The sequence below is a fragment of the Oncorhynchus tshawytscha genome, linkage group LG19 (genome assembly GCF_018296145.1).
Source record: "Oncorhynchus tshawytscha isolate Ot180627B linkage group LG19, Otsh_v2.0, whole genome shotgun sequence".
In the NCBI taxonomy this organism is placed as follows: Eukaryota; Metazoa; Chordata; class Actinopteri; order Salmoniformes; family Salmonidae; genus Oncorhynchus; species Oncorhynchus tshawytscha.
The window spans coordinates 16,537,057-16,562,559 of record NC_056447.1 but is presented as its reverse complement, the minus strand read 5'-3'; the positions used below and the strand labels follow the sequence as shown (position 1 = coordinate 16,562,559).

The window sequence follows — 25,503 nt, the reverse complement described above, 5'->3', positions numbered from 1 at the left end:
CGCTGTCATCCAGAAGGCGAGGTCAGTACAGGTGCATCAAAGCTGGGACCGAGAGACTGAAAAACAGCTTCTATCTCAAGGCCATCAGACTGTTAAACAGCCACCACTAACATTGAGTGGCTACTGCCAACACACTGTCAATGACACTGACTCTACTCCAGCCACTTTAATCATGGGAATTGATGGGAAATGATGTAAATATATCACTAGCCACTTTAAACAATGCTACCTTATATAATGTTACTTACCCTACATTGTTCATCTCATATGCATACGTTGATACTGTACTCTATATCATCGACTGCATCCTTATGTAATACATGTATCACTAGCCACTTTAACTATGCCACTTGGTTTACATACTTATCTCATATGTATATACTGTACTCGATATCATCTACTGTATCTTGCCTATGCTGCTCTGTACCATCACTCATTCATATATCCTTATGTACATATTCTTTATCCCCTTACACTGTGTATAAGACAGTAGTTTTTTTTTGGAATTGTTAGTTAGATTACTTGCTCGTTATTACTGCATTGTCGGAACTAGAAGCACAAGCATTTCGCTACACTCGCATTAACATCTGCTAACCATGTGTATGTGACAAATAAAATTTGATTTGATTTGAGTCTGCTCTCAGACCTGCAATGCAAGCTGGTGGACTTTTTCTGATCGGGCCATCACTGGTTGAAGGCGCAGTGTTGTACTTGACCATCCACGAAGGAGGACAGGGCCTGGTGGAATTGGAGAGCAGGGTGGCTGCTTCCTGACTAAAGGTGGTGCAGAGACTGCTGTACCATACTGATGTTGGCTGGAGGGAGCCAGCATGCGCTGCTGAGGAGAGCTGGTGGATTAGGGTTGGACCAGCAACTGTTCCTCATGAGGCTGGAGGGGCTGAGTACAGCAGGTCTCTGATTTTTACTCTGCGGTGCTGAGGGCCTGGCAGCTGCTAAGGCCCACACGAGAAGGGGATGTGGAGCCTGGGCTGTGGGAGGAGCCTATCGTCCACAACCCAGCCATCCCTTTGAGATCGGTTCAGTCAGCCACCCTGCAGAGGCAACTGATGGCAGCGGGTTTACAAAGGCTGGGTGACCTGCGACTGCTGGGAGAGGAGGGGTGGAAAACCCCGGAAGTCCGGGCACGACAAACAGGAATAATGTATCTTAGGCTGCTGGGGAGATTCCTGGAGGAGGTCCAGGACGCACTGTCTGAGCCGGTAAGAGGGGTGTTTGAGTGGCCAAAGGGGGAGGGGCCACCAATGTTTCTGCCACTGCAGGTGACGTCAGAGACTGGGGACTGGCAAGGGGGTCTGGAGGACTTGTTAGAATTTAACATTCCGAGCCTGGGGGAGTTTGAGGGGGTGGGGAGGTAAAGCCCTCTACAACCTCTGCATTAAGGTGAGTAACAGCGAAGGGAGTGAAGTTACATCAGTGGCAGGGGGTATGTGGGGAGGAGAGTATGGTGGGTTTTAGATGGAGGGGGTTCTACAAACCCCCAGCACCAAAGAGGTCAGGGGACTTCCAGTGGAGGGTTCTACATGAAGCCCGGGCCACTAACAGCTGGTTGGCATGGGTTGAACACGGGTGTTGGAACGGGAGTCGGGCAGGGGGGTTCTTCTATGTTATGAGAGAAACTGTGATTCATGTGTTTTCTGTGTGTGCCAGCTTAATGCCATTAATGTCTGTGTTGGAATGTCTGTGTGAGAGGTTTGGGGTGTTTTTTATTGTTGGGATTTTTATAATGGGGTATAGGTATTCAAATAAGGAAAAGGCAAAATGTGTTTTGTTGAATTTTCTGTTTGCTCAGGCAAAGTTGGCTATTTGGAGGAACAGGGTGGGGGGTAACAAGGAGGAACGGGGGGGGGGGGTGTAACATACCCTTTACTATTATCTAAAGGGATGGTCTCTGCACGTTTTTGGTTATTGTGGTGGTGTTTTGTATCGTGTGGTAGAGGGAAAGGTGAGTATACAGGTACAAGGTACATGTATGCAGTACAGGATATATTTGGGTGTTTTATTTTAATGGGGGGGCGAGGTTTTAATGAAATGAGAATGTTTCATTTAAAGCAAGACAAAAAGTCTCTCAACACAGCAGGAGAGCAAGAGGCTGACATAGGGAGAGTGAAGGACATAGAGGATTCAAAGGAAAGAGAGGGGGAAATAATGTGGGGGGGGGCAAGAGAAAAGGGGAAGGTTGATGAAAGTAAACATGTATTTGTTTCTGCCTCCCTGTTTCTAGCTGTGAGGCTCCAGGAAATCCCAGAATTCTTCAGTCAGACTGGCAGCAAACAACGACAAACAACATTGGGGCTATGTAATGTACCAATACTAAAAACAGGCTTCCCTTCCTATATTATTGAACCCTTCCCTACCTATATCCTAAACCCTTCCCTTCCGATGTCAGATTCTCCTCCTTTCTTATGTCCTATTTCCTTCCTTCATTTCCTTTCCCATGTCATAATTCCCTTCCCTTCATTTGTCCTAAAACCCACCCTTTCCTAAACTCTCCCATTCCTTTCCAATGTCCTATTCCCCTCCTTTCCTGTCTCCTATTTCCTTCCTTAATTTCCTTTCCTATGTCCCCCCTTCCTTTCCTATATTCTATCCCCTTCCAATGTCTTATTCTCCTCCTTCCTTAGGTCCTATTTCCTTAATTAATTTCCCTTACTACTTCCTCCCTCCCTTCCTATGTCCTGAAACCCACCCTTTTCTAAATCCTCCCATTCCTTTCCTATGTCCTAGAACCCCCCTCACTCCATTTCTACATCGTATCCCCTTCGGTCTTATTTCCTTCCCTATCCTATGTCCTTAAACCCTCACCTTCCTTTCCAATGTCCTAGTCTTTTCCCTTCCTATATCATATTCCATTCCCTTCCCTTTCCAGCCCTATGTCCTCTCCCCTTCCTTCATAAAACCTCTTCCCTTCCATTGATTTCCTGTTTGCATACCCTTCCCATTTAATATCCCTTCCTTTCCTACGTCCCATTCCATTCCCACGTCCTATTCTCATTTCCTTTCCTATTTATTTCACTTCCTTCCCTATGTCATACATGTCTACACTTACTATATCCTGTCCTATTCTCCTTTTCTTAATTTCCTGTTTCCTTGCCCTTGCTGATTTAGAAGGACATATACTGACTGAATATGTGGAGGCAATATGGCAGCAATTCCCTGTTTTAACAGCATATGATAATTAACTATCCAGTTTAATGTTTTAGGTATTCTTGAGAATATCCCAGTCGGGAGTGAGAGAGAGAATAAAAATAGATTCAAAAGAGGGATGAAGGAGCTATTTTAATTCCCGTCACACACAGGTCCTTTACTGGACAGAGATGAGAGGGGGGAGTAATCACGGTTAACCCAGAACTAAAATCTTGCGTAATTTGGTAAGATTTGCAGTCTCCACTCTTGTAACTCTCAGCCAACATCTCCGAACACTGAAAGCTATAAATATTCATATTTACATAACATTTAGGAACACCTGCTCTTTCCATGACAGACTGTCCAGGTGAATCCAGGTGAAAGCTATGAGCCTTGAGACATTTGAAACATGGAATGTGTGTGCGTGCCAATCAGAGGGTAAATCGACAAGACAAAATATTTAAGTGCCCTTGAACGGGGTATGGTAGTAGGTGCCAGGAGCACCGGTTTGAGTGTGTCTAGAACTGCAACCCTGCTGGGTTTTTTAGACACAACAGTTTCCCATGTAACAAGAATGGTCCACCACCCAAAGGATTTCCAGCAAACTTGACACAACAGTGGGAAGCATTGGAGTCAACATGGACCAGCATCTCTGTGGAATGCTTTCAACATCTTGTAACGTCCATGCCCCAACAAATTGAGGCTGTACTGAGGGCAAAAGTGGATGGGAACTCAATATTAGTATTTGGTATTTTATTAGGATCCCCATTAGCTTTTGCGAAAGCAGCAGGTGCTCTTCCTGTGGTCGACACAAAACATGACATACTACAGAACATTAATAAACAATAACAGCTAAAAGACAGAAATACATAAACTGGTGTTCCTAATGTTTTGTACACTCAGTGTATGGCAATATATAGATACACTATATAAATAAAAGTATGTGGACACCCCTTCAAATTAGCGGATTCGGCTATTTCAGCCACACCCGTTGCTGACAGGTGTATAAAATCTAGCACACAGCCATGCAATCTCCATAGGAAAATATTGGCAGTAGAATGATCTTATTGAAGAGCTCAGTGAGTTTCAATGTGGCACAGTCATAGGATGCCACCTTTCCAACAAGTCAGTTATTTAAAATGTCTGCCCTGCAAGAGTTGCCCCAGTCAAATGTAAGTGATGTTATTGTGAAGTGTAAATGTCTTGGAGCAACAACGGTTTAGCTGCGAACTGGTAGGCCACACAATCTCACAGAATGGGACCGCTGAGTGCTGAAGAGCGTAGTGTATAAAAATAATCTGTCCTCAGTTACAACACTCACTACCAAGTTCCAAACTGCCTCTGGAAGCAACGTCAGCACAATAACTGTTCATCGGGAGTTTCATGAAATGGGTTTCCATGGCCGAGCAGCCTAAAAGACTAAAATCACCATGCGGAATGCCAAGCGTCGGCTGGAGTGGTGTAAAGCTTGCCGCCAATGGACTCTGGAGCAGTGGAAACACATTCTCTCTAGTGATTAACTACGCTTCATCATCTGGCAGTCCAACGGACAAATCTGGGTTTGGCGGATGCCAGGAGAATGCTACCTGCCCAAATGCATTGTGCCAACTATAAAGTTTGGTGAAGTAGAATTAATGGTCTCGGTCTATTCAACAAGCATACACACTCACACAAAAAGTAAAATCGACAATGTGTAACATAGTTTGGACTGGGCCCCTTAGTTCCAGTGAAGGGAAATCTTAAAGCTACAGCATACATTCTAGACAATTCTGTGCTTCCAACATCGTGGCAACAGTTTGGGGTAGACCCTTTCCTGTTTCAGCATTACAATGCCCCCGTGCACAAAGTGAGGTCCATGCAGAAATGGATTGTCGAGATCGGTGTGTAAGAACTTGACTGGCCTGCACAGAGCCCTGACCTCAACCCCATCGAACACGATTGGGAAAAATTGGAACGGTGACTGCAAGCCGTGCCTAATCGCCCCACATCAGTAACCGACCTCACTAATACTCTTGTGGCTGAATGGAAGCAAGTCCCCACAGCAATGTTCCAACATCTAGTGGAAAGTCTTCCTAGAAGAGTGGGGGCTGTTATAGCAGCAAAGGGGGGACCAACTCCATATTAAATGCCCATGACTTTGGAACGTTATGTTCAATGAACAGGTGTCCACATACTTTTTGAAGAGAAGAAGAGAGACACCTCATGCATAAACATAGATTTGTGCATTTACATAAAAACACTCACCGTCCTCTTTGCACTCCTCAGGTGGTTTGGCCTTCTTTGCCAGCCGAGGATCCAGCCATGATGTGGTTTTGGTGTTGTGACTGGAGGAGGACAGAGGGGGGGGATGAGGAGAAAGAGATACAGTACATAAATGGAGAGGAGAGACCGAGGCAAGGAAGACAGAGAGGACAAGAAGAGAGGGAGAGAGAGATCAGCGCCTGTGTGGTTGAGTGGCAATACCCCCAAAAAAAACACATTAGAACTTTTTTTTACAATGTTTTATGTGGAGTTGAGATGGGCAGGACAGAGGTTGTGTGTGAGTGAGAGGGTGAGATATTTAAGGTGAACAAAACTGCCATATATTCTCTATTTGTCCCTCTGCTCCTCATTAGAAAGACAGAGAGAGAGAGAAACAGTTTGTGTGTGTGTAAAATGACCTGTCAAACACCCTGGTGATGGCTGAAATGGATTAATGGAATATATTGTCTTTCTGTTGCATCTACTGTATAAGAATGCTAAAGCTTCATCAGAGATTTAACACATCTCGACACTTACAGTACCTTCAGAAAATATTCACATTTCAAATCAAATCAAATTTTATTTGTCATATACACATGGTTAGCAGATGTGCGAGTGTAGTGAAATGCTTGTGCTTCTAGTTCCGACAATGCAGTAATAACCAACAAGTAATCTAGCTAACAATTCCAAAACTACTACCTTATAGACACAAGTGTAAGGGGATAAAGAATATGTACATAAAGATGTATGAATGAGTGATGGTACAGAGCAGCATAGGCAAGATACAGTAGATGGTATTGAGTACAGTATATACATATGAGATGAGTATGTAAACAAAGTGGCATAGTTAAAGTGGCTAGTGATATATTTAACATAATTTCCCATCAATTCCCATTATTAAAGTGGCTGGAGTTGAGTCAGTGTGTTGGCAGCAGCCACTCAATGTTAGTGGTGGCTGTTTAACAGTCTGATGGCCTTGAGATAGAAGCTGTTTTCAGTCTCTCGGTCCCAGCTTTGATGCACCTGTACTGACCTCGCCTTCTGGATGATAGCGGGGTGAACAGGCAGTGGCTCGGGTGGTTGTTGTCCTTGATGATCTTTATGGCCTTCCTGTGACATCGGGTGGTGTAGGTATCCTGGAGGGCAGGTAGTTTGCCCCCGGTGATGCGTTGTGCAGACCTCACTACCCTCTGGAGAGCCTTACGGTTGTGGGCGGAGCAGTTGCCATACCAGGCGGTGATACAGCCCGACAGGATGCTCTCGATTGTGCATCTGTAGAAGTTTGTGAGTGCTTTTGGTGACAAGCCAAATTTCTTCAGCCTCCTGAGGTTGAAGAGGCGCTGCTGCGCCTTCTTCACGATGCTGTCTGTGTGGGTGGACCAATTCAGTTTGTCTGTGATGTGTACGCCGAGGAACTTAAAACTTACTACCCTCTCCACTACTGTTCCATTGATGTGGATAGGGGGGTGTTCCCTCTGCTGTTTCCTGAAGTCCACAATCATCTCCTTAGTTTGGTTGACGTTGAGTGTGAGGTTATTTTCCTGACACCACACTCCGAGTGGTGTTACAGCCTGAATTTAAACTTGATTAAATTTAGATTGTGTCACTAATCTACACACACTACCCCATAATGTCAAAGTGGAATTCTGTTTTTAGAAATGTTTACAAATGAATTACAAACGAAAAGCTTCATGTCTTGAGTCAATAAGAATTCAACCCTTTTGTTATTGCAAGCCTAAAATAGTGCCTTCGCAAAGTATTTCCACATTTTGTTACATTTTGTTACAGCCTTATTCTAAAATTGATCGTTTTTTCCCCTGATCAATTCACACACAACATTCCCTTAATGACAAAGCAGTTTTTTTTGCTAATCAAATCGTATTAGTCACATGTGCCAAATACAACAGGTGAAATGCTTACTTGCAAGCCCCTAACCAACAATTAAGTTTAAAAAAAATACAAATAAGAAATAAAAGTAACAAGTAATTAAAGAGCAACAGTAAAATGACAATAGCGAGACTATATACAGTGGTCAATGTGCGGGAGCACCGGTTAGTTGAGGTAATAGGTACACGTAGGTAGATTTATTAAAGAGACTATGCATAGATGATAACAGAGAGTAGCATCGGTGTAAAATAGGAGGGTGGGGGCAATGCAAATACTCTGGTTTGCCATTTGGTTAGATGTTCAAGAGTTTTATGGCTTGGGTGTAGAAACTGTTAGCCGTTTTGGACCAAAATATCATATTTACATAAGTATTCAGACCCTTTACTCAGTAATTTGTTGAAGCACTTTTGACAGGGATTATAGCATCAAGTCATCTTGGATATGACGCTACCTGCTTGACACACCTGTATTTGGGGAGATTCTTCTCTGGAAATATTCTCAAGCTCTGTCAGGTTGGATGGAGAGCATTGCTGCACAGATGTTTTCAATTCTCTCCAGAGATGTTCGATCAGGTTCGAGTCTGGGCTCTGGCTGGGCCACTCAAGGACGTTCAGAGACTTGTACCGAAGCCACTCCTGCGTTGTCATGGCTGTGTGCTTAGGGTCATTGCCCTGTTGGAAGGTGAACCTTAGCCCCAATCTGAGGTCATGAATGCTCTGGAGCTGTTTTTCATCAAGGATCTCTGTACTTTGCTCTGTTCATCTTTGCCTCGATCCTGACAAGCTTTCCAGTCCCTGCCGTTGAAAAACATCTACACAGCATGATGCTGCCACCATGCTTCCCCGTAGAGATAGTGACAGGTTTCCTCCTGATGTGAATATTGAGATTCAGGCCAAAGAGTTCAATCTTCGTTTCATCAGAACACAGTATCTTGTTTGTCATGGTCTGAGAGTATTTAGGTGCCTTTTGGCAAACTCCAGCAGGCTGTCATGTGTCTTTAACTGAGGTGTGGCTTCAGTCTGGCAACTCTATCATAAAGGCCTGTCACGCCCTGGTCTTAGTATTTTGTGTTTATATATTTATTTGGTCAGGCCAGGGTGTGACATGGGTTTATTTTGTGTTGTGTTTTTGTAGTGGGGTTTTAGTAGGTATTGGGATTGTGGCTGAGTAGGGTTGTCTAGTAAAGTCTATGGCTGCCTGAGGCGGTCCTCAATCAGAGTCAGGTGATTATCATTGTCTCTGATTGGGAACCAAATCATCAAATCAAATCAAATTTTATTTGTCACATACACATGGTTAGCAGATGTTAATGCGAGTGTAGCGAAATGCTTGTGCTTCTAGTTCCGACAATGCAGTAATAACGAGCAAGTAATCTAACTAACAATTCCAAAAAAAACTACTGTCATACACAGTGTAAGGGGATAAAGAATATGTACATAGGGATATATGAATGAGTGATGGTACAGAGCAGCATAGGCAAGATACAGTAGATGATATCGAGTACAATATATACATATGAGATAAGTATGTAAACCAAGTGGCATAGTTAAGTGGCTAGTGATACATGTATTACATAAGGATGCAGTCGATGATATAGAGTACAGTATCAACGTATGCATATGAGATGAACAATGTAGGGTAAGTAACATTATATAAGGTAGCATTGTTTAAAGTGGCTAGTGATATATTTACATCATTTCCCATCAATTCCCATGATTAAAGTGGCTGGAGTAGAGTCAGTGTCATTGACAGTGTGTTGGCAGTAGCCACTCAATGTTAGTGGTGGCTGTTTAACAGTCTGATGACCTTGAGATAGAAGCTGTTTTTCAGTCTCTCGGTCCCAGCTTTGATGCACCTGTACTGACCTCGCCTTCTGGATGGCAGCGGGGTGAACAGGCAGTGGCTCGGGTGGTTGATGTCCTTGATGATCTTTGTGGCCTTCCTGTAGCATCGGGTGGTGTAGGTGTCCTGGAGGGCAGGTAGTTTGCCCCCGGTGATGCGTTGTGCAGACCTCACTACCCTCTGGAGAGCCTTACGGTTGAGGGCGGTGCAGTTGCCATACCAGGCTGTGATACAGCCCGCCAGGATGCTCTCGATTGTGCATCTGTAGAAGTTTGTGAGTGCTTTTGGTGACAAGCCAAATTTCTTCAGCCTCCTGAGGTTGAAGAGGCGCTGCTGCGCCTTCCTCACGATGCTGTCTGTGTGAGTGGACCAATTCAGTTTGTCTGTGATGTGTATGCCGAGGAACTTAAAACTTGCTACCCTCTCCACTACTGTTCCATCGATGTGGATGGGGGGTGTTCCCTCTGCTGTTTCCTGAAGTCCACAATCATCTCCTTAGTTTTGTTGACGTTGAGTGTGAGGTTATTTTCCTGACACCACACTCCGAGGGCCCTCACCTCCTCCCTGTAGGCCGTCTCGTCGTTGTTGGTAATCAAGCCTACCACTGTTGTGTCGTCCGCAAACTTGATGATTGAGTTGGAGCGTGCATGGCCACGCAGTCGTGGGTGAACAGGGAGTACAGGAGAGGGCTCAGAACGCACCCTTGTGGGGCCCCAGTGTTGAGGATCAGCGGGGAGGAGATGTTGTTGCCTACCCTCACCACCTGGGGCGGCCCGTCAGGAAGTCCAGTACCCAGTTGCACAGGGCGGGGTCGAGACCCAGGGTCTCGAGCTTGATGACGAGCTTGGAGGGTACTATGGTGTTGAATGCCGAGCTGTAGTCGATGAACATCATTCTCACATAGGTATTCCTCTTGTCCAGATGGGTTAGGGCAGTGTGCAGTGTGGTTGAGATTGCATCGTCTGTGGACCTATTTGGGCGGTAAGCAAATTGGAGTGGGTCAAGGGTGTCAGGTAGGGTGGAGGTGATATGGTCCTTGACTAGTCTCTCAAAGCACTTCATGATGACGGATGTGAGTGCTACGGGCGGTAGTCGTTTAGCTCAGTTACCTTAGCTTTCTTGGGAACAGGAACAATGGTGGCCCTCTTGAAGAATGTTGGAACAGCAGACTGGTATAGGGATTGATTGAATATGTCCGTAAACACACCGGCCAGCTGGTCTGCGCATGCTCTGAGGGCGCGGCTGGGGATGCCGTCTGGGCCTGCAGCCTTGCGAGGGTTAACACGTTTAAATGTCTTACTCACTTCGGCTGCAGTGAAGGAGAGACCGCATGTTTCCGTTGCAGGCCGTGTCAGTGGCACTGTATTGCCCTCAAAGCGGGCAAAAAGTTATTTAGTCTGCCTGGGAGCAAGACATCCTGGTCCGTGACTGGGCTGGGTTTCTTCCTGTAGTCCGTGATTGATTGTAGACCCTGCCACATACCTCTTGTGTCTGAGCCGTTGAATTGAGATTCTACTTTGTCTCTGTACTGGCGCTTAGCTTGTTTGATAGCCTTGCGGAGGGAATAGCTGCACTGTTTGTATTCAGTCATGTTACCAGACACCTTGCCCTGATTAAAAGCAGTGGTTCGTGCCTTCAGTTTCACACGAATGCTGCCATCAATCCACGGTTTCTATAAAGTTCGTTCAGAGCCATCGATGTGTCTGCTTGGGGGGGGATATATACGGCTGTGATTATAATCGAAGAGAATTCTCTTGGTAGATAATGCGGTCTACATTTGATTGTGAGGAATTCTAAATCAGGTGAACAGAAGGATTTGAGTTCCTGTATGTTTCTTTCATCACACCATGTCACGTTGGCCATAAGACATACGCCCCCGCCCGTCTTCTTACCAGAAAGATGTTTGTTTCTGTCGGCGCGATGCGTGGAGAAACCCGCTGGCTGCACCGCTTCGGATTGCGTCTCTCCAGTTAGCCATGTTTCCGTGAAGCAAAGAACGTTACAGTCTCTGATGTCCCTCTGGAATGCTACCCTTGCTCGGATTTCATCAACCTTGTTGTCAAGAGACTGGACATTGGCAAGAAGAATGCTAGGGAGTGGTGCACGATGTGCCCGTCTCCGGAGTCTGACCAGAAGACCGCTTCGTTTCCCTCTTTTTCTGAGTTTTTTTTTTGGTCGCTGCATGTGATCCACTCGGATCACTGGTTGTAAAGGCAGAACACAGGATCCGCATCGCGAAAAACATATTCTTGGTCGTACTGATGGTGAGTTGACGCTGATCTTATATTCAGTAGTTCTTCTCGGCTGTATGTAAAGAAACCTAAGATGACCTGGGGTACTAGTGTAAGAAATAACACGTAAAAAAACAAAAAACTGCATAGTTTCCTAGGAACGCGAAGCGAGGCGGCCATCTCTGTCGGCGCCGGAAGTTCTCACCATATTATAACCATATTTAGGTAGCCCGGGTTTCACTGTGTGTTTGCGGGTGATTGTTCCTATGTCTGTGTTATTGCACCAGTTTAGGCTGCTTCGGTTTTCACGTACGTTTATTGTTTTTTGTATTTATCGTGTTTATTCTTCTATTAAACATGTATCGATTTAACCACGCTGCATTTTGGTCTGACTCTCCTTCAACAGAAGAAAGCCGTTACAGAATCACCCACCACAACTGGACCAAGCAGTGTGGTGACAGGCAGCGACAGCAACAGCAGCGAAAAGAGGAATGGACATGGGAGGACGTTATGAACAGCAAGAGTATAGAGTATACGACTTGGGAGGAAATAGACAGGTGGGCGGTCGACCCAGAGAGAGTGCCGGAGCCCGCCTGGGATTCGCTGGAGCAGTGCGAAGAGGGCTATAGGAGAATGGAGTCGAAGAGACAAGCACGGCGGCGCAGAAGGAAACCCGAGAGTCAGCCCCAAAAATGTATTGGGGGGGGGGGCTCAGGGAGAGTGCGGCAGATTCAGGGTTCAAACCTGAGCCAACTCCCCCTGTTTATCGTGAGGAGCAGCGATCACAGGACTTCTGGACGTGGGAGGAGATATTGGACGGAAAAGGACCCTGGACACAGCCTGGAGAATATCGCCGCCACAAAGAAGAACTGGAGGCGGCGAAAGCGGAAAGGCGCTGGTATGAAGAGGCAGCACGGCGACTCGGATGGAAGCCCGCGAGTCAGCACCATAAATTTTTTGGGGGGGGGGCTCAGGGAGAGTGTGGCAGAGTCAGGGTTCAGACCTGAGCCAACTCCCCCTGTTTATCGTGAGGAGCCAAGGAGGAGACCAGAACCAGAGCCGGTGTTGGAGGTGAGTGAAGCAGACTGTGAAGGAGTTAATGGGGAAAGTGGAGGAGAGAGTTGCTAGTTTGGTGCTTTAGGTATGATATTCGTCCGACGGAGCGTGTCGGGGATTTGATGGCACCTGGGTCAGCGCTCCATACTCGTCCTGAGGTGCGTGTTAGTCGGCTGGTGAAGAGTGTGCCAGCCTCACGCACTAGGCCTCCTGTGTACCTACCTAGCCTTGCACGTCCTGTGCCAGTCCTGCTCTCAGGCTCTCCAGTACACCTTCACGGTCCGGTCCACCAGGCTTCCTGTGCGTGTCCTCGGTCCAGTGCCAGCACCACGCACCAGGCCTTCAGTGTGCCTCGCCTGTTTAGCGCTGCCAGAGCCTTCCTCCTCTCCAGCGCTGACGGAGTCTCCCACCTGTCTAGCGCTATCAGAGCCTTCCTCCTCTCCAGCGCTGCCGGAGTCTCCCGCCTGTTTAGTGCTGCCGGAGTCTCCTGCCTGTTCAACGCAGCCAGAGCTGCCAGTCTGCATGGAGCTGCCAGTCTGCATGGAGCAGCCAGAGCTGCCAGTCTGCATGGAGCAGCCAGACCTGCCAGTCTGCATGGAGCAGCCAGACCTGCCAGTCTGCATGGAGCAGCCAGAGCTGCCAGTCTGCATGGAGCTGCCTGTCTGCATGGAGCAGCTAGAGCCGCCAGTCAGCCAGGATCTTCCAGATCTGCCAGTCAGCCAGGATCCGCCAAGTCGGTCAGGATCTTCCAGATCCGCCATTAAGCCAGGATCCACCATTCAGCCAGGATCCGCCAGTCAGCCATGATCTTCCAGATCCGCCAGTCAGCCAGGATCCGCCAGTCAGCCAGGATCCTCCAGTCAGCCAGGATCTGCCAGAACCACCAGCTAGCCAGGATCTGCCAGAGCCTACTACCTGCCTGAGTTTCCTCTCAATACTGTGCTTCCTCTCGGTACTAGGCATCCTCTCAGTCCCGAGCTTCCCCTCAGTCCCGAGCTTCCCCTCAGTCCCGAGCTTCCCCTCAGTCCCGAGCTTCCCCTCAGTCCCAAGCTTCCCCTCAGTCCCAAGCTTCCCCTCAGTCCCAAGCTTCCCCTCAGTCCCAAGCTTCCCCTCAGTCCCAAGCTTCTACCTCAGTCCCGAGCTGCCCCTCAGTCCAGTGGGGTCCTTGGTGAGGGTTATTAGGCCAAGGTCGGCGGCGAGGGTCGCCAATCAAAGGACGCGTTTACAGGGGGACTAAGACTTGGTTGGAGTGGGGTCCACGTCCCGAGCCAGAGCTGCCACCGTGGACAGACGCCCACCCGGACCCTCCCCTATGGGTTTTAGTGTGTGGCCGGGAGAGTCCGCACCTTGGGGGGGGGTTCTGTCACGCCCTGGTCTTAGTATTTTGTGTTTATATATTTATTTGGTCAGGCCAGGGTGTGACATGGGTTTATTTTGTGTTGTGTTTTTGTAGTGGGGTTTTAGTAGGTTTCGGGATTGTGGCTGAGTAGGGTTGTCTAGTAAAGTCTATGGCTGCCCTTCGGCGGTTCACAATCAGAGTCAGGTGATTATCATTGTCTCTGATTGGGAACCATATTTAGGTAGCCCGGGTTTCACTGTGTGTTTGTGGGTGATTGTTCCTATGTCTGTGTTATTGCACCAGTTTAGGCTGTTTCGGTTTTCACGTACGTTTATTGTTTTTTGTATTTATCGTGTTTATTCTTCTATTAAACATGTATCGATTTAACCACGCTGCATTTTGGTCTGACTCTCCTTCAACGGAAGAAAGCTGTTACAAGGCCTGATAGGTGGAGTGCCTCAGAGATGGTTGTCCTTCTGGAATGTTCTCCCATCTCCACAGAGGAAATCCAGAGCTCTTTCAGAGTGACTATCTGGTTCTTGGTCACCTCCCTGACCAAGGTTCTTCTCGCCTGATTGCTCAGTTTGGCTGGGCGGCCAGCTCTGGGAAGAGTATTAGTGGTTCCAAACGTCTTCAAATTTTAAGAATGATGGAGGTCACTGTGTTCTTGGGGACCTTCAATGCTGCAGACATTTTTTAGTACCCTTCCCCAGATCTGTGCCTTGACACAATCCTGCCTCGGAGCACAATCCTTCGACCTCATGGCTTGGTTTTTTTCTCTGACATGCACTGTCAACCATTTGACCTCATACAGTGAGAGAGAAAGTATTTGATCCCCTGCTGATTTTGTACAATTTGCCCACTGACAAAGAAATGATCTGTCTAAAATTTTAATGGTAGGTTTATTTGAACAGTGAGAGACAGAATAACAACAAAATCCAGAAAAATGCATGTCAAAAATGTTATAAATTGATTTGCAGGGAAATAAGTATTTGACCACTCTGCAAAACATGACTTAGTACTTGGTGACAAAACCCTTGTTGGCAATCAGAGGTCAGATGTTTCATGTAGTTGGCCACCAGGTTTGCACACATCTCAGGAGGGATTTTGTCCCACTCCTCTTTGCAGATTTTCTCCAAGTCATTAAGGTTTCGAGGCTGACGTTTGGCAACTCAAACCTTCAGCTCCCTCCACAGATTTTCTATGGGATTAAAGTCTGGAGACTGGCTAGGCCACTCCAGGAGCTTAATTTAATGTGCTTCTTCTTGAGCCACTCCTTTGTTGCCTTGGCCATGTGTTTTGGGTCATTGTCATGCTGGAATACCCATCCACGACCCCTTTTCAATGCCCTGGCTGAGGGAAGGAGGTTCTCACCCAAGATTTGACCCCGTCCATCGTCCCTTTGATGCCGTGAAGTTGTCCTGTCCCCTTAGCAGAAAAACACCCCGAAAGCATAATGTTTCCACCTCCATGTTTGACGGAGGGGATGGTGTTCTTGGGGTCATATGCAGCATTCCTCCTCCTCCAAACACGGTGAGTTGAGTTGATGCCAGAGCTACATTTTGGTCTCATCGGACCACAACACTTTCAGCCAGTTGTCCTCTGAATCATTCAGATGTTCATTGGCAAACTTCAGACGGACATGTATATGTGCTTTCTTGAGCAGGGGGACCTTGCGGGCACTGCAGGATTTAAGTCCTTCACGGCGTAGTGTGTTACCAATTGTTTCTTGGTGACTGTGGTCCCAGCTGCCTTGAGATCATTGACAAGATCCTCCCATGTAGTTCTGGGCTGATTCCTCACAACTCCATGAGGTGAGATCTTGCATGGAGCCCCAGGCTGAGGGAGATTGACAGTTATTTTGTGTCTCTTCCATTTGCGAATAATCACACCAACTGTTGTCACCTTCTCACCAAGCTGCTTGTCTTGTAGCCCATTCCAGCCTTGTGTAGGTCTACAATCTTGTCCCTGACATCCTTGGAGAGCTCTTTGGTCTTGGCCATGGTGGAGAGTTTGGAATCTGATTGATTGCTTCTGTGGACAGGTGACTTTTATACAGGCAACAAGCTGAGATTAGGAGCACTCCCTTTAAGAGTGCTTAAAGGGAGTGCTGAAAGTCGAGGGATCTGAATACATTCCAAATACACTAAGTTCAGGAGTAAAAATGTGCTGTCACATAATAAGTGGTATGGACTCACTCTGTGTGCAATAATATTTTTTGAATTACTACCTTATCTCCAATACAATTATCTTTAAGGCCCCTCAGCCGAGCTGTGAATTTCAAGCACATATTCAACCACAAAGACCAGGGTGGTTTTCCAATGGTTCACAAAGAAGGGCACCTATTAGTAGATGGTAAAAAAATAATTCAGTAGATGTAATATCCCTTAGAGCATTGTGCAGTTATTAATTACACTTTGGACGGTGTATCAATACAAACAGTATCGATAAAGATACAGGCACCCTTCCTCACTACTTTGCCAGAAAATAAGGAAACCGCTCAGGGATTTCACCATGAGGCCAATGGTGATTTTAAAACTGTGATAAGAGAGAACTGAGGATGGATCATCAACATTGTAGTTACTCCACAATACTAACATAAATTACTGTGTAAAGAAGGAAGCCTGTACCGAATGAAAATATTCCAAAACATGCATTCTGTTTGCAATAAGGCACTAAATTAATACTGCAAAAAATGTGGCAAAGACATGTACTTATTGTGCTGAATAAAATGCTATGCATGATGCAGCCACCACCACTAAGAAAAAACCTGAAATTTCAATACCTGAATTCCCACCAAATTTCCTGACTCCATTCATTATTTACCCAGTAAAATGTTTTATGTGCTATAATTCAGTGAACACCTGATGTATTTGTAACATTCAAAAATCCATTGTCCAACTGTTTTATTAGAATTGCTGTTAAAAAAGTTTAACTATTTTGATGACCATTGCTAGTGTGTGTGCATGCGTGCGTCACCGTCCCCCCACATAAACACACACTTACTCTATGAAGTAGACCTCTCCTTTCTCTGTGTAGGCCATCTCCCAGTTGTCAGGCAGGGGTCCCAGTTCCTCCTCATCCCCCTCGGGGAGTTTGGGGGGTGATTTGGGGGAGTCCCCCTCAGGGGGCTCCTCTCCCTCTGTGGGGGGCTCAGTGGCAGGAGAGGGCAGTGTCGGGGCCTCCACCACAGAAACCTCCCCCGACCCATCTGTGCTCTTGTCCTCATGCTCGCTTGTCTCTGTAGAAAACATAGCGAGAAACAAATCCAGACGGTTCATACAGTATGGTCTTTTCTCATACACCTCAGTCCCTATAGTCCCTTTGGGCTGATTTTGACTTGATCTGCTGACTTCAGAGATCTGCATTGACATTGGTGGCGTTCCTGGCTGACTGCATTGCGAACATTGCATTGCATCAACCAATGGTTGTGCGCTACGTCATCAACTGTGCAGTAGGGCATCAGATTGCTATGTCATACAATGTGGTTAGTTGATGCTAAACATCTCTCCATGTGTTGTGAGATTTGGCAGGTGTCTAATATAGTCAGGCAGGTATGCATTGATGAACGATCTCAACTCTGAAAATGGCCCCTTCGTGGAGGATAGAGAGCCCTCTAGAGAAAAACACTTCCCTATGGATTAATGCTGAGCAAAGAAGAACACAGCTCTAGTGGTCCAAAGACTCTTTCACACTCTTAAGTGTCCCACCGAGCAGATTAGGGATACACGAACACACAGAATACATTACCTGTCTTTAAACACACGCTATGATGTTCCTGTTAGTGTTCTCCACTAGAGCTCTACAAAGACCTTCTAACATCCATGTATTCACATTGGGTTAGAGAAAACTGTAGCCCACTTTATGAATATGCTGTTCGGTATATAAGAATATTTTGAAGATAAATACACAACGCAGAGGACAAGAGGACTTAAAACTAGAGTACTATTGGTCAATAGGGAATTGTAAATAGGAGTTCGGTTTCAGTTAAACAGCTGTTTAGAATGTGTGCAATGTCACTCCTGAATTCAGAGCTACGTGTGCTACGTTCTGTACATTGAGTCCGGAGCAGGGTACTTGTTTTTTAGCCATTGGCCCAGTGGTACTGCAAGGACATCGGATTGGTCAACCCCAGGCTATGATGGAGGGTTATAAATGGCATCCTGTTCCTTTGTCCGGGGGTGAAAAGCTGAGGACAGGGGGAATGAACATTTACCTCCCAGCATAACATCTATGATTTGTCCTCTCTGAATAAACACATTTTTCTCCCCCTGATTTGTTTTGGGGTTTGTGTTATTGAAGAATAACATCAACTGCTAACAGGTAGGAGTGAAAACTTTGCTTCAAAGACCGGGTGTATGGGGCATAGGGTGAATTTTCCCATATACGCTGATCTAGGTTCCGTTTTGCATTTACCCCACTAATGGGGGAGGGGAAGCTGATCCTAAATCTGTAAAGGAAACTACAGGATGGGCTGTCAGTGTCTCGATAGTTTGTCCTTGCCTTCAACTGAAAATACGTCTGTGTATGCGTATCCCTGTATGTGTTGTTCCTCAAGTATTGTTTCTCTTTCTACACTGGGTTCACACTCATAGCCAATCAATAGTAGATCCCACTAGATTTCTGTCCCATAGGTGTCTTTTCTTACCACACACACACACCCAAGAGGGTAATACGGTTGTCCCCATAGGAGATCCCTTTTGGGTTCCATGTGGAACCCTCTGTAGAAAGGGTTTTAAATTAAACCCAAAATGGTTCTTCAAAGGGTTCTCTTATTAGGACAGCCAAATAATCCCTTTCTAAGAGTGCAGGGGACTGTCACAACCACATTTGCTTTGATTTATCTCTGTCCTTAGTCTCATTCTGGCTCTGGACCTATTTCTCCATCCCTCTGTGCCACTCATTTCTTTTCTCTTCTCTCCATTACTTTTGCTCTCAATATTCTCCCTCTTTGAATTCCATTTTCAAAATGTTTATTAAACCTTTATTTAACTAGGCAAGTCCGTTAAGAACAAATTCTTATTTACAATGGCGGCCTACACCGGCAAAACGCTGGGCCAATTGTGAGCCGCCCTATGGGACTCCCAATCACAGCCGGTTGTGATATAGCCTGGATGTGTGGACCCTCTACTGCTCTCTGTCCTGGTTTCCATTAATACTTACACAGCTCTCTTCATCTATCCCTCTCCCTTTCTCTCCCCCTGTCTCTGTCTCTTTATCCATCTCTCCATCTGCCTCGCTCTCTATCTCCCTCCTCGGTTGCGCCCCTTCTTTCAGCCCCTCCTCCACCTCTCTCTGACTCATTCATTCTTTGACCCCTGAAGTCTTCATCTGTCTCTCTATATATCTCTCATTTTCCGACACTCCTTTTTATTCTTCTCGTCTCCTGGCCGCGGGAAGATGATTTGGGGTGGGGTTGCTGACGAGTATTTATTTAGTGTATGTGTATATGTGTGTGTGTGTGTGTGTGTGTGTGTGTGTGTGTGTGTGTGTGTGTATGTATATATATATATATATATATACACAGTAATTATTTTTATTGCAATTTATCAGGTGGTGCTGCTGCTATGCCCTCTTCCTATTTCTCTCTCTCTTTCCATCTCTCTCCTGAGGGACATAGGCCCTGTGTTGGCTTGGCTGTGACTCTGCGTTTGTGTGCCCCTGTGCATGTGTGTGTATGTACATGTGCTTGTACACACACAGGCATGTGTGTGTTTGCACACATTGCACAGCATGTGGTGGAACAGTCTGGCTGATATGGTAGATATTGTGTGTAGCACTTTGCTGTTTGCAATGGCATGGTAGGAGAACCCATTTGCTCGCAGTAATTTCTGCTAATTTCATCCAGTGATGCGTCGGCTTGAGGTAAGACTGCACCGTTCTAGGACATGTTTCTGCCAACTCTCCCCCCCATTCTGCCTCAGTGGCATTTGTTTTAGTGAAGCTCTGCTCCACAGCCAACATTTCCTGGCCTACAATACCAACCTGTAGCTCAAAAATTGAAGCCAAGTTTTGTTCCCGTAGGCCAACTAACTGCATGTTATTTATTTATAGTAAACAAAGCAAGTCAGTTAAGAACAAATTCTTATTCACAATGACGGCCTACCCCGGTCAAACACTAACCCAGATGACGCTGGGCCAATTGCGCACCGCCCTATGCAACTCCTAATCACGGCCTGTTGTGATACAGCCTGGAATAAAACCAGGGTCCGTAGTGATACCTCTAGCACTGAGATGACCGCTGCACCACCCGGGAGCATTTCAAGGTTGCGTGTACAGTTTCAGAACAAACAATATGCATAAACAATATATAGTAAATACGACAGCGCACACACTCAGACACACACTAAGTGTTAATGATTGATAATGCTGATAGCTGTCATGACCTGATCTGTTTCACCTGTCCTTGTGTTTGTCGCCACCCCCTCCAAGTGTCGCTCATCATTTCTCCTAGCTCCTATTTTTCCTAGTCCTCCTGGTTTTGACCCTTGCCTGTCCTGACACCGAATCCGCCAGCCTGACCATTCTTCCTGCCCTGACCTCGAGCCTGCCTAACGCCCTTTACTGTTTGACCTCGGACCTGGTTACTGAACCCCTGCCTGTCCTGACCTCGAGACTGTCTAACGCCCTGTACTGTTTGGACCCTGACCTGGTTTATGAACTCTCGTCTGTACCTTACCTGCCTTTTGCATACCCCTTGTTATAATAAATATTGGAGCTCAACCATCTGCCTCCTGTGTCTGCACATGGGTCTCGCCCTATGCCCTTATAATAGCAGAGCAGACAAGGCCGTGAGAGGCCAGATTTAGCTACTGCATATATCATTTAATGTCATGCTGTTCATATAAATCATTGGTTATAATATAGCGGTTTCTCGCAGTTATTTATCCCGGTAAAATTTGAAAGGGCTAGAGACATTATTCCATACAGACAGTGATCCTGCGCAGGGCCACACACAACTTCTCCCCGCTCCCCTCCCCCATACACACACCAACACTGCACGCCCGCTCACCTGGTGTGATGGCCACCCCGTTCCCATTGACCACGGGGGGGCTGCTTTCCTCCTCTTCCTCGGGCGTCTCCAGGCTGGCTTGCTGCTGCATGTTTCTGACCGACTGGTTCCTCTTCCTCTTGCCCTGGATGCTGGGCCGGGCTCCGGGAAGCAGCACCTCACTCACATTCAGTGGAGGGGCCGCCGGACTGGGCTCGGCTGGGGGCTTGGGAGTGCCGTATAAGTTCTCTGGAGAAGGGAAAATGAATGCACAACTGAGTGAAGTGCAGGCCAGCGGCACAAAGGTTGCCACAAACTGCATTGCTCCACTGATCCAATCCATTATTTATTAACAATAATTTCTACAGCAAGTTACCTTCCTCAAGGCACAGTAGAGAGAAAGATTTCCCATGCCAATAAAGCCCCATTTAAATTATTTGAAAGAGAGACCCACACATACAAACATTCTCACACACAAACAAAGAGAAAGAGAGAGAAACAAATACACATTCTTAGACAAGCACGTATTCACTCACACATTCCTGCAACAGTGGAACATAATCAGATACAGCTACCACACAAAGAATGTGTTTGCATGTACACTACACACATGCAAACAAACACGCTCACTCACACTCATCAAATGCTGTGGGTATAAGATAAATCTTCACACATCCCTTCATATATACAGTTGAAATCGAAAGTTTACATACAACTTAGCCAAATACATTTAAATTCCTGACATTTAATCCTAGTAGAAATGCCCTGTCTTAGGTCAGCTAGGATCACCACTTTATTTTAAGAATGTGAAATGTCAGAATAAAAGCAGAGAGAAGGATTTATTTAAGCTTTAATTTCTTTCATCACATTCCCAGTGGGTCAGAAGTTTAAATACACTCAATTAGTATTTGGTAGCATCGCCTTTAAATTGTTTAACTTGGTTCAAACGTTTTGGGTATCCTTCCACAAGCTTCCCACGATAAGTTGGGTGAATTTTGGCCCATTCCTCCTAACAGAGCTGGTGTAACTGAGTCACGTTTGTAGGCCTCCTTGCTCACACACACATTTTCAGATCTGCCCACAAAAAAATTTACACGATTGAGATCTTTGTGATGACCACTCCAATACTTTGACTTTGTTGTCCTTGAGCCATTTTGCCACAACTTTGGAAGTATGCTTGGTGTCAATGTGCATTTGGAAGACCCATTTGCGACCAAGCTTTAACTTCCTGACTGATGTCTTGATATGATGCTTCAATATATCCACATAATTTTCCTTTCCTCATGATTGCCATCAATTTTGTGAAGTGCACCAGTCCTTCCTGCAGCGAAGCACCCCCACAATATAATGCTGCCACTCCTGTGCTTCACAGTTGGGATGGTGTTCTTTGGCATGCAAGACTCCCCCTTTTTCCTCCAAACATAATGATGGTCATTATGGCCAAAGAGTTCTATTTTTGTTTCATCAGACCAGAGGACATTTCACCAAAAAAGTACGATCTTGTCCCCATATGCAGTTGCAAACTGTAGTCTGTCTTTTTTAATGACGGTTTTGGAGCAGTGGCTTCTTCCTTGCTGAGTGGCCTTTCAGGTTATATCCATATAGGACTCGTTTTACTGTGGATATAGATGCATTTGTACCTGTTTCATCTAGCATCTTCACAAGGTCCTTTGCTGTTGTTCTGGGATTGTTTTGCACTTTTTGCACCAAGTACGTTCATCTCTAGGAGACCGAATGCGTCTCCATCCTGATTGGTATGACAGCTGCATGGTCCCATGGTGTTTGTACTATTGTTTGTACAGATGAACATGGTACCTTCAAGTGTTTGGAAATTGCTCCCAATGATGAACCAGACTTGTAGAAGTCTACACCTTTATTTGTCTGAGGTCTTGGCTGATTTCTCTTGATTTTCCGTTATGTCAAGCAAAGAAGCACTGAGTTTGAAGGTAGGTCTTGAAATACATCCACAGGTACACCTCCAAATTACTCAAAATGTTTATATCAGAAGCTTCTAAAGCCATGACATTTTCTGGAATTTTCCAAGCTGTTTAAAGGCACAGTCAACTTTGTGTATGCAACTTCTGACCCACTGGCATTGTGATACAGTGAATTATAAGTGAAATAATCTGTCTGTAAACAATTGTTGGAAAAAATACTTGTGTCATTGTCACACCCTGGTCTTAGTATTTTGTGTTTTCTTCATTATTTTGGTTAGGCCAGGGTGTGACATGGGTTAATTATGTGGTGTGTTTTGTCTTGGGGTTGTGGTATAGTGGGGTTATCTAGAAAAGTCTACGGTTGCCCGAAGTGGTTTTCAATCAGAGGCAGGTGTTTATCGTTGTCTCTGATTGGGAACCATATTTAGGCAGCCATATTCTTTAGGTGTTTCGTGGGTGATTGTTCCTGTCTCTGTGTTTGTTTGCACCAGATAGGCTGTTTAGGTTTTCACGGTTTTTGTATTGTTTGTGTTTATTCGTTTATTAAACATGAATCAAAATTACCACGCTGCATTTTGGTCCTCCTCTCCTTCACCGCAAGAAAACCGTAACAGTCATGCACAAAGTAGATGTCCTAACTGACTTGCTAAAACTATACTTTGTTTACAAGAAATTTGTGGAGTGGTTGAAAAACTAGTTTTAATGACTCCAACCTAAGTGTATGTAAACTTCCGACTTCAACTGTACATATCCCTAATGTTTACAGATATGAGGGATCTGGATAGGTTTAAGCAGTGTAGTGGTGGAGTGTCCAACATATTCCTTATTGCCACTTATTCCCTAACCAGCTCTTACCCTAAGTTTAGAACTACACATTTCAAGGCTGCTTTAAGATATTAACTGAGACCGACCGAGCCCCGCTCAGGTAATACCGCCCATCCTCTAAGCGTTATCGGCGTAGTGTTGTCTATACTATCAGGGGTGTTGTAATTTTCTACCCATTCGTTTGAACTCTAGTTGTAATGTCTGCTTCCAACTCACACTCTCAAACACGTAGATCCCCTGAACACAGGTCACTTTCCAGCCCACTTTCCAGCTCACACTCTCAAACACATAGATCCCCTGAATGCAGCTCACTCTCCAGATCCCAATCACCTGAATTCTGAGCACACACCTGTATGTCATTATCACACACTATTTAGTTCAGTTCTTTGCACCCCATCACTGTGAGGTATTGTTTGCTTTGTGACACAGTTCTATTTCGGAGCGCTGTGTTTTCCGTAATTTAATTCCCCCGTGTATGATACTTTTTCCCTGCCTCACTAACGATGCCTTTTCCCTATTCCCTGCCTGTACCTTAGCCTATCAGATTTACTGTTCTCAACCTATTGCCTGATCTCCCGGACAATGTTACTAGCCTTTTCCCTACCTGTACTGTTGCCTTTTTGGACCCCCTGTGTATGACCTTCTGCCTGCCCCTGGACCCAGCTACCTGCCTCCTCCTGTGGTACTTTGCAAATAAACACCTGCTGTGCCCTGCGCTTGAAACCAGCTCTCTGTCTCCCATCGTGTTCATTACACCACTCTTAGATCTACTATTGTTAGCTCAAAAGAGGAGCCCACTGTGGCATGCTCACCCAGTGCTTTTAGTTCATATGGTAATTCCAAAAACATTAATATCCTCACGGTTTTCAAATCATGAAGTGAGCTTGCAGGAAAGCAACCAAAGCCTGTGTAAGTCAGTTTATAACATTCCATCATTGGTTACTTTGAGAATTCCTCATATTGACGTTGGCTGCGGCCTCAGGTCCTATGGTGCAAACCTTGAAAAAGTAATTCCAATTTCTTCTCCTTCCTCATTACAAATAGGGATATACCAAATGTGCAATCTTATAACCATACCACTATATCCATATCAACCATCAGACATGGCCTGCAACCAGCTATTGAATGTAGCCTGTGAGTTTCCATATGACTTTTTTTTTTAAATGTAAAGGACTTGGGTAGATGCATCTGAACATTAGGAGCTTACTTCCTAAACTGGATTGCATCAAGATCTGGGCTATGCAGACAAATCCAGAAATCCTGGTATTGACTGAAACGTAGATCTCTGGGGACATTCTGGACTCCGATATTAATATTGAGGCCTATCGGGTAGAGGTAGTGGAGTGGACATTTTTATAAAAATAATGATCTGTCTCTTTACTGGAATCCACTTCCCTTGCCGAAGAATGTGAGCTGCTATCTTTAAGCCTTTGTCTGGGGAAGAATGTATACATAGCTGTTATAGGGGTCTATACCATCCTCCCTCAGCTAATCCTTGTGTACTCAAGGAGTTAACTGGTTTGTCTTAATTGACTAAATAAGAAGTTATCCTGGGTGACCTGAACACAGGCTTTAGACAATCTAAAAAACATGTCTACTGATCTAAACTTAACCCAGGTGACTAAGCCTACATAGCCCAGCCCGAGAGATCCTTCAAAGTCAGCTCTGATTAATCATATTTTATTGAATACACAAAATAAATATGTTTCTTCATGTGTTTTCGCCCAAACCCAGTCACTAGTTGTTTGTGTTAGAGATTTGAGAATACACAAACTGAAGCCTTTAAAAACTTCAGTGAACAGAAAGGTTAAATCTGAAAGGTTAAATCTGAATATTATGTAACCAAACTTTCAGATTGTAATGGGAACCTGGCAAAATTCTAGACAACTGTCAAATCCCTGAAGGGTTCTACTTCCTCCAATCTGCCACAATAAATTAATTCAGACACTGGCCTCATTACGGGGAAAAAAAATGTCATCATTAAAGCCAGAGTGTCTATTGTATGTATGC

The 25,503-nt window shown here is 45.5% G+C and overlaps 1 protein-coding gene across 1 annotated transcript in view; it reads right to left on the bottom strand.

The window, feature by feature from the left end:
- The window catches only part of LOC112218407 (membrane-associated guanylate kinase, WW and PDZ domain-containing protein 2), a 312,288-nt gene that overhangs the window by 162,118 nt on the left and 124,667 nt on the right, over window positions 1-25,503 (bottom strand). Inside the window, exons 4-6 of the mRNA XM_042302010.1 lie at window positions 20,753-20,980; window positions 16,747-16,981; window positions 5,389-5,468 (exon numbers count right to left, since the gene is read on the bottom strand). Coding sequence (XP_042157944.1) covers window positions 5,389-5,468; window positions 16,747-16,981; window positions 20,753-20,980 — 543 coding nt within the window. The remainder of the gene's footprint in view (window positions 1-5,388; window positions 5,469-16,746; window positions 16,982-20,752; window positions 20,981-25,503) is intronic.